The sequence below is a fragment of the Trichechus manatus genome, unplaced genomic scaffold (assembly GCF_000243295.1).
Source record: "Trichechus manatus latirostris isolate Lorelei unplaced genomic scaffold, TriManLat1.0 scaffold00004, whole genome shotgun sequence".
NCBI lineage: Eukaryota > Metazoa > Chordata > Mammalia > Sirenia > Trichechidae > Trichechus > Trichechus manatus.
In genome coordinates, this window is record NW_004443940.1 from 35,002,067 (window position 1) to 35,010,719 (window position 8,653).

At 63.8% G+C, this 8,653-nt stretch overlaps 1 protein-coding gene across 1 annotated transcript in view; it reads right to left on the minus strand.

Moving 5' to 3' along the window:
• PROM2 (prominin 2) overlaps positions 1-7,327 on the minus strand; it is a 14,335-nt gene extending 7,008 nt beyond the window's left edge. The window contains exons 1-14 of the mRNA XM_004369423.1: positions 7,090-7,327; positions 6,385-6,434; positions 5,681-5,886; positions 5,464-5,584; positions 5,175-5,238; positions 4,866-4,955; positions 4,382-4,581; positions 3,929-4,003; positions 3,055-3,118; positions 2,685-2,844; positions 2,185-2,337; positions 1,175-1,298; positions 266-357; positions 61-145 (exon numbers count right to left, since the gene is read on the minus strand). Of these exons, the coding sequence (XP_004369480.1) occupies positions 61-145; positions 266-357; positions 1,175-1,298; positions 2,185-2,337; positions 2,685-2,844; positions 3,055-3,118; positions 3,929-4,003; positions 4,382-4,581; positions 4,866-4,955; positions 5,175-5,238; positions 5,464-5,584; positions 5,681-5,886; positions 6,385-6,434; positions 7,090-7,327 (1,722 nt within the window). The remainder of the gene's footprint in view (positions 1-60; positions 146-265; positions 358-1,174; positions 1,299-2,184; positions 2,338-2,684; positions 2,845-3,054; positions 3,119-3,928; positions 4,004-4,381; positions 4,582-4,865; positions 4,956-5,174; positions 5,239-5,463; positions 5,585-5,680; positions 5,887-6,384; positions 6,435-7,089) is intronic.
• Positions 7,328-8,653: the final 1,326 nt, after the last annotated feature.

The window sequence follows — 8,653 nt, forward strand, 5'->3', positions numbered from 1 at the left end:
GGCCGGGGGGTGGGGGGGTCTGCAGGAGGGCGCCCTACAGCCTTCCAGAAGTCCCCCTACCTGGCTGATATCCAGGTGCTTCTCCAGGTCATAGGAGTCGTTGAGCTGCAGGACATTCCAGAGAACAGCCCCTTCCTTGCACTGCCTGGGGAAGAGTGATGGGCAGCCAAGATTAGCAGGGACGGGGAGTGGGTGGGGGCGGCATGCCGGCCTCTGCTCCTGGGCACCGGCCCCCCCTCACACCCCAGCCCAGGTTCCCACTCACTGATAGGCCGTGAGGAAGCTGATGTTCTTCTTGAGGCCAAGAAGGTGAGACAGGTTCATGGACGGAGGCAAGTTCCCCGGGGTGTCTACAAACTGGTGAAGGGGCCCGAAGAAGTGGGGCTGGAGTGGAGGGAGGCAAGGCCACTTGGCTCCCCTACAGCCTGGCCCCATACCGCCCAGCACAGCAGAGACCAGGGGTGGGAAATACCCGTGACACCACCCTATCCTGACCTCTAACTCCAATGACCACTGGGCCTTAGCTCCTACGGGGACTCCTTCTAGGAGAGGTGGGCAGCACGACCCTCAGCACAGGGCCCAGGCCAGCACCTCGACTCACCAGCTTAGTGCTGGGAGAGGAGAGGGGTCAGGCCTGGGTGCAGTCCCTCAGGGTCCATCCCCAGAACCATCTGTAGCATCCCCGGGGCACACGGACCCTCCCGCTCCCGTCCATCAGAGGCTTTTCTCTCGGGCTCTTCCTGGCCACCTCTGTCCTCGTCCCTCCTGTTCCTCTCTGCCTCTTGGTCTGTCTGGCTCCCTCTCCTGTCCAGGCCCTTCGGGCTGCTGGCTCCTCCTAATCCCCTCGCTGCACCCGCACCCCACTGCACCCGCACCCCGCTGCGCCCGCACCCCGCTGCGGCCGCACCTCCCTGTGCCCACACCTCGCTGCGTCCACACCTCGCTGCGCCCACACCTCCCTGTGCCCGCACCCCGCTGCACCCGCACCTCCCTGCGCCCACACCTCCCTGTGCCCGCACCCCGCTGCACCCGCACCTCCCTGCACCCACACCCCGCTGTGCCCCCACCTCCCTGTGCCCACACCTCGCTGCGTCCACACCTTGCTGTGCCCACGCCTTGCTGTGCCCACACTTCCCTCCACCCTGGGCCCTGCCCAGAGTGGGGGCAGGCCCACCTTGTACAGCCCCTGGCTCTCCCAGCTCCTGCACAGCAGCGTCTGCACGTTGCCGCCCACCAGGAAGGTAGCAAAGACCAGGAGGATGAGAGGTGCCGCGAAGAGGAAACTGAAGCCCACGCCCCTGGGGGGGAGGGCAGAGTTGTGAGGGGGAGCGGAGACCAGGGGTCCCCTACCTGGACCACACCCTCTGTCCCTCCCACATCCCAGAGTCGGTCAGAGACGGCCCCAGGGCAGAGCCCCTTGGGGAAAGGGACTCAGAAGACTCAGCCTCCTGGCAGGAGGGAGAACTCAGAGCGCCCCGCCATGTCACCCGTGCCTGGCTGGCCCTGGCGGCCGAGAGGAGAGCTGTTTTGCTCGAAGAGCCGGAACTGCCCACCTCTGGGCCCGGCCCTCAGCGGGGCCATCAAGCCTGGCCATCAGCAGGACAAACACCCTGAGGGAAGGACCCTCAGACAGGGAGCCGCCGGCCTACAGTAATTCTTTGTGGACTGGCACAAGCCCAGGCCAGGCTGGAGGCTTGGAGAATGAAACCTGGGCTGGTTCCCGCCCCTCCTGCCCCTTTGGCCGAACGCCTTTGTGCAGTGAACAGCCTGCACAGCTGTGCGTGTCAGCCCCGGCCTGAGAGATGGCCCGGCCCGGGGACGGCAGGCCCCAGCTCTGACGCCGCCTCCTATGGGCGGCGCCACCTGGATGCTGGGTTAAGAAGGATTCTGAGGCTGCATCTGGGCTCAGTGGGAAAGAGTGGCCGCTCACGAGGGCAGTCAGCACTGGTGAGGAAGAGGGGCGTGGTTCTCTTTTGCCATCACTGCACTAGTGCAGCCCTTTCACACAGATGAGGACACGGAGGCCCGGATGGGTCACCCAGCCAGCTGGTATTCGAGCCAACACTAGAGCACACAACTCCCGGGTCACTGTTTCTGCAGCCACACCAGGAGCTGTCCATGGCAGGGAGGGAATCGGGCCAGTCCAGTGGGAGAGACCCTTCCCCTCTCCCCAGCCTTTCTTACATCATTAGGAAGCGGGCTCCAGTCTCGCCCTTGGCCTCCGAGTGGCTGGGGTCCTTCCTGGCCGACAGCCCCCAGATGCCCAGGCTGAGGCCCAGCAGGTTACAGACCACCACAAGCAGGATGACAGAGCACAGCACACAGCCCACAATCCACCTGCCACAGAGAGGGTGGGGGTCTCACCCTGGGCACCGGGCGGGGGGGGGCTGGTGAAAGGCACACAGGGGTGAGGGTGAGTGGGGACTGGGTGAGGCCCCCACCCTCAAGGCTGGGGTTTGGAAAGTGTAGGGGTGGACACTTCCTGAGCCTCACTGCTGCTATGGGGTCCCCAGCTCAGGCCCCACGGGCACACAGCCAGGAAGGGGCATGGAGCCCTGCAAGGTGAGGGGTCTTGGCTTAACTGGAGTCAGAGGCTCAGTATCACTGGGGGCTGATGGGGGTGGGAATTCAGGTCTAAAGCAGCTGAGAGGCCTCTAGCACCCACCCCACGGGCTCCCAGGCACCTGTATCTCTCGTATCTCTGCACTTCCTGCAGGTAGGAACGGCTGCCCTGTTCCATGTTCTCCAGGGCCCGGCTCCAGCGGGAGGCATCCTCCGAGCCTGGGAACTCTTCGGCCAGTGTCCTCAGCCCCTCGGGTTCCTGGGCCACTTTCTTTTTCAGCTCTTCCCAAAGCAATGGGTGTTTATGGGATGGAGAGAGAACCCAGGGCCCAGGGAGGAGAGGGGTGGGAGCAAGAACCTCTGGGACCCACAGGGAGGGCCCGCTCTGGTGGGGCACAGCCTACCCCACCCCAGAAGCCCTGTTTTGACCCCCCAGCCAGTGCTCTCCCTCAACATGGCCTCCCTGCGGGTGGTGAAGGGGCGGGGCCTCACCTCTGACCACATCAGCTGCCTGCTTGGCAGCCAGGAGCGGGAGGATGTTGAAGGTGCTGTTCTCCTGCGGGAACCAAGCAGGGCTGGGCCTCCCACCCTCCGCCCTGGTTCTCCAGCTCGAGGGACCCCAAAGCCTCCAGGCCCAGAGGGAGGCAATCCTTCCTCAGTGCTCCCAGCTCAAAGAATAGGCTTCCTTTTGTTCTCCTGGTCACTGCCCCCTCCCACGGCCTGACTCAGCTCCCCAAAACATTACCCCTTGCAGGCCTTCCTTTCTGTCCCTGGCCACCTCTCACCTAGACCACTGCAGCAAGCTCCATCCATCCCACACACCACTGCTAGGTCCATCCTCCTGAAGCCCAGCTCCAGGCACCCTGAACGCCGCTCAGAACAATGCCGCTCACCTGTGTTCCTTAGTGGCATTCAATGTTCTCCATGGTCCACATCCAGCCCACCCTTCCAGCCTCACCTCTCACTTCCTTCCTCCCTGAACCTTCTGCTCCAGCCACCCAGCTCGGCAGACTCACGCTGGGCCCCCAACCCCACAGCCCATCTCCACCCACACAGAGCCTGCCTGTCCTGCAGGGCTCCACTTCAGTGCCCGCTTCCTGCCCCAGGCCCCCAACCCCTCGAGGGCTCTGGCTCTTCTTTCCAAGCTCCACACCCACTACCTGCCTCCCCCACCAGGCTGTGTGCCCCCCGAGGGCAGGCATCATGGGCCTCCAGCCCAGGTGTAGGTGAGGCCCTCACTGGACCCAGGTCTTATGTCTGAATGAGTTCCTACCCCACAAGGGGAAAACCGAGGCCCCTCACTGGCAAGCAGGCTCCTAGGCAGCTGGCAGAAGAGCGCGGTAGATGGCTAAGGGCAGATACTCACCTCCTGGACCATGCTGGAGAAGTTGGCCTCGGGGACACCCTTCAGGCGATGCAGGACATCGTCCACAGGGGGCACCTGAAATGGGAGGGTTATGACGGAGCCCACGGAGAGGCCTGAAAGGGACTCCGGGGGGAGATGGGAGAGGTGGGTGCCTCTGAATCCTCAGAGCCCTCGTGTAACATGGGGACCAGCACAGCCCCAGCTGCCCTGGATGGCAGCGGGAACTCAAGGAGTTAATAGGTGCAGAGCTCGTGCCCAGCGTGGGAGCCCAGGAGAGCCCGTGACATGCTGCCAGCATGCCCATCATGAGCCCTGGCTGTGTGGAGACACAGAGGAGACAGGAGCAGCCGGAGTCTTCCTTGGGAAACACTGGGCCACTCAGATGCCCAGGGGTCCCGGGAAGCAGGCAGAGCACCCCCCTTAGCTCCTAGAGGCTCTGTCCCAGGCCTGCACCTGTCTGAAGTCAGCACCCAGCTCCAGGGCACGGGCCTGGTTCATGGCCCTTGAACAGCCCTGGCAGCTGGGCTGCTGCAGCAGGGCCAAAAGGCGCTCCCGGTGCGCCATGAGGACGGGTTCCAGTTCCTCCTGCCCCTTCCGTAGCTCCACCGAGGTGGTGTTCAGGACCCGGAGGTGGTCCATGGAGACCTGCAGGGCTGAGAGACACCACTGCTCCAGGAATCCTCAGAGCCTTGGGGGAGGCAGAGCCCCACCCCAACCCCCAACCAAAGGGACACAGAGTCATTAAGCATCTTTAGGTACAAACAAAACTGCCCCAGGGCAGGCTAAACCAGGATGTGGGCAGGGATGCACAGGATGTGGGAGCCGGGAATAATGCAGATGGGAACTCCTGGGTGGGGCTGGCGGAGGGTGGGGCCTGCCCCCAGGAAGACGACGGCTCAGGCCACATCCCCGCTAGAATTTTGCTGGCCGGGCTCACCCTGGCCCAGGCTGAGCACTGAGGCCAGCGCTGGGTACACGGTGCTCCTGAGCTGGATGTGGATGGCATGCCCGATGCTCATGCCGATACCTGGAGAACAGGGGGCAGTTTGCAGGGCTCCCCACACGTCCCTCAGCGCCCCCAGGCCCCGGCGCCGAGCTCTGCAGGGTGGGCACCGGCTTCGCCGTCCTGCAAAGGTCTGTCCCTGCCCCTGTGAGGGGGTTCCCAGGGGGAGTCGGGGCGAGGGAGGCGGGCCTGAGCAAGGGGTTCCTGAGGCTGGCCAGTTGGCCAGCCAGCTGTCACCCTCACCGTCCAGCTCCTGCAAGATTCGCTCCTGGGGAAGAGAGAACTGCCGGACCACTGCTTGCAGCTCCTAGGCAAACATGGGGGCATGAGGCTGCCTTCCCTGTCACCACCACCCCAAGTCTGCCCCTTTCCCGAGGACACCACAGGTGTGTTTACAGGGACTTTCCGCCAGGGCGCAGTCAGGTGGGTGGAGGAAGGGACCCCATTTCCAATTTGCACAAAGGCTGCTGTGTCCTGCCTGGGCCTGGTGCTCAGGGGGTGAGTTGGGCGAGGGGGTTAATCGGGGCTTAACCTGGGGGACATCAGAGATCAGGCCCCGGAGGCTGAGCAGAGTCTCAGGCACGGCCTCAACACTGGGGCGCGTCTCCTCATGCACACGCTGGTTGGTGACAAAGCCGTAGACCAAGCCAACCCTGTGGGGACCCAGGGGAGGAGGAAGGGGCTTGCTGGGGGCCCTGAGCACCTGGGGCTGCAGCCCACCCTCCCGCCCACCCTAGGCAGCCCCTCACAGCAGCACAAGAGTGGTCAGCAGCAGGAAGGCCAGGAGGACGCCTCGCTCACAGGCCATAGCCTCGTGCTCCATCTTCACGCGGCCCCCACAGCGCCGGCGGCGGCGGCGACAGCAGCAGAAACAGAGCCCGCTGATGGGCACCCCCAGGAGGTACAGGGCTGCGATAGCCGCGCAGACCACGTAGCCAGCCTCGTACCGCACCACCTGGGCAGGGCGGCAGGGCGGCAGGGCAGCAGGGCGGCAGGGCGGCAGGGCGGCAGGGCGGCAGGGATGCCCCAACCCCACACCCCAGCCCCTGCTCCCTCCTTCTCCAGAGGGAAACCAGAAGGGCAGAGCACCCAAAAGTGGCAGACTCTTGGCAGGCATCCGGCCAAACTCTCACAAGAGGTGGTCAGGGTCCTTATTATTAATAACTGTCTTACAAATGGGGAAACTGAAGTTCGGGGAGATTAGGGGCTCACTGCAAACCTCGCTGCCCGTAAATGGCAGAGCCCTGGTTTGAACCCAGGCCTGCCAACCACAACACTCATGTAAGGGGGAAAGATGCGGGACCGATACCCACCCCCCGGCAGGTAGCCGACCAGCTGGGCTGGGCTGGGCTGGGCTGGGCTGGGCTGGGCTGACTGGAAGGAGCTTTTTCTACCTCCTGCCCCGACACTCACCCCTAAACTCCTTCCCCCAACACCTCCCCCCAGGGCTTACCTCGTTCACCTTCACGGAGGCTGGCTCGTTCAGCAGGGCCTTTACCAGCTCTACCAGAAAGAACCAAGCTGGGGGCTCCCAGGCAGCGACTGCCCTGCCCCTGTGTCCAACCCCACCCCTCCACGGCCAGGCCAAGGTGGGTCCCGGGGAGGGCCCCTCCCACCCAGGGTGCTCTCAGAAAACAGTGTCACGCCACCATCTGCTCTCCTGCCCAGGCCACAGTGCTGCTACGGCAGGGAGGAGCCGAGGAAAGGCCTGGCAGACCTCCCTCCTGGACCCTACATGTAGGCAGTGAAGCAGGGACACCACCAGCCTGCGCAAAAGCAGAAAGGGGGCCTGGCCTAGCAGCCCTTCCCCTTGAGGGAGCCCCTCCTGGACCAGCCCTCAGCACCCCTAGGCCCAGAGGATGTCTCAGCCAGGTCTCTGGGAACATCTAATGCAGACTCTTCCACTTTAGAGACGGAGAAGCGGAGGGTCAGAGAGGTAAAGGGTCTTGCCCAAGGTCACACAGCAAGGCCTCTAGGTGCTGCTCCTGGCAACCTGGACTTCTAGGAAGGAAGATGGGGTGGGAGCTGCTGGGCGCCCAGCCCTCCTGGTGCCTGCTGACAGGGTAGGTGCACCCCACAGTGGAGGAGAAAGGGAGGGCCATCTGAGGCCCTGGGGCGGGGTGGGCAGTGCGGGATGGGGAAGAAAGGGCGCACTCACCAGCAGGGAAGGGGTTGAGCTGCACCACGGACAGGAAGCGGTGCACGGTGCCATAGAGGGGGTCCAGGGGCCCCTGAGCGCGGACACGAGGGGCCAGCCACCGGGCCCTGGCCGCTGGGGTGAAGGCCAGGCGCTCCACTGGGCCGAGGGACCCGCAGTCTGTGGCCCCGGGCCCCGGCAGGCTCAGGCCCAGCCCCAGGCCCAGCAGGGCCGCCAGGAGGCCCCAAGCGCGTGTCATGAGGTCGGCAGGAGCGGGCTCAGGCGGCCAGGGGTGCAGGAAGAGCAGTAGGCAGGACGTGCATCCTCTGCCAGCCTTCCTCCCTCGGTCCCGCGGCTCTCAAAACTGGTTGGACAGGTTTGGGCTCCGGAGCTACCTGGGTGCCCGCCCCCGAGCACAAGAAGGGCAGGGGCGGAGGCCTGGAGTAGGAGGGTTGGGCCTGGCCTGGCCCTGCCCTTGCGGCCTGGGGTGGGTTGCCTCCTCAGCCCTCCTCATGGGATCTCCCTGGGGAGGACAGCCCACCTGCTAGGTGAGAGAAAGACCACAGTGGCTCTGGATTGTCCAGGGTGGCCCCAATTTAGGAAATTATATCCCATACCAAGATCCAGCAGTCCAGTCTGGGGCTGGGAAAACACAGACACCTCCTGCAGCTGTCAGCCGAGGGGACCAGACACCCAGGCCCAGGAGCCAGGCTTGCCCTCCCCATCTCCTCTGGGCTGGGCCCGCTGCCCACTGCCCGGCCAGCCCACTGCCCACTGCCCGGCCAGCCCGCTGCCCACTGCCCGGCCAGCCCACTGCCCACTGCCTGGCCAGTCTGCAGCAGAGAGGACGCCAGGCTTCATCCAGGTGGCCTTTAGAGGGCGGTGCTGGCCCTCCCACACTCGGTCCCCTGAGGCACGATCCTTTGGGAGGGTGAATCCTGGCAAAGTTGCGCCCTTCGGCCCAGCAATCCCCTATCCAGTCAGCAACTGAAAGAAAGCAGCCAGGGTTTGCCCAGAGATGTGTCTACACTGGAGTCTCCCTGTTTGTAACCTGCTGTGTAACCAGTGCCTGGAAAGGCGCCCGCAGGCCGTCGGGGAATATTGCCGAATGGACGGAGGACGTTTCTGGAAGCATTATTCACAGTACCACGATGAGTCCCGCTGACCAACCCTCAGAGCTGGTGACATGAACGTCTCACACAGCGCACCCACCGGGGCAGGCGTTAAAGAAAATGACGTGGAAATGGCTCTTATGAGCTGAAAGCTACTCACAACGCGTTAATAAGTGCAAGCAGCTGATTACAAGACGGTTCAGGGCGGAGGAGTGACAGTGTCCACCACTGACATTTAGTTCTCTTTCTGCTAATCTGTACTTCTTAACTTCTGTGGAATAAACACGTATTACTTGTGTTTAAAGCAGGAATAGGAGCTTTTGAGTTTCCACAGCAGCCCACTCCCCTAAATTGGAAGCCCTGGAGAGGGGAGGGGCTGAGTCTCTCATCCCTGGGATGCCCCAGTTCAGGGCAATAGTTCAGCAGTGGTTTGAGGGGTGGTGAGGGCACGTGGGGCATCAGGGACAAAGAAG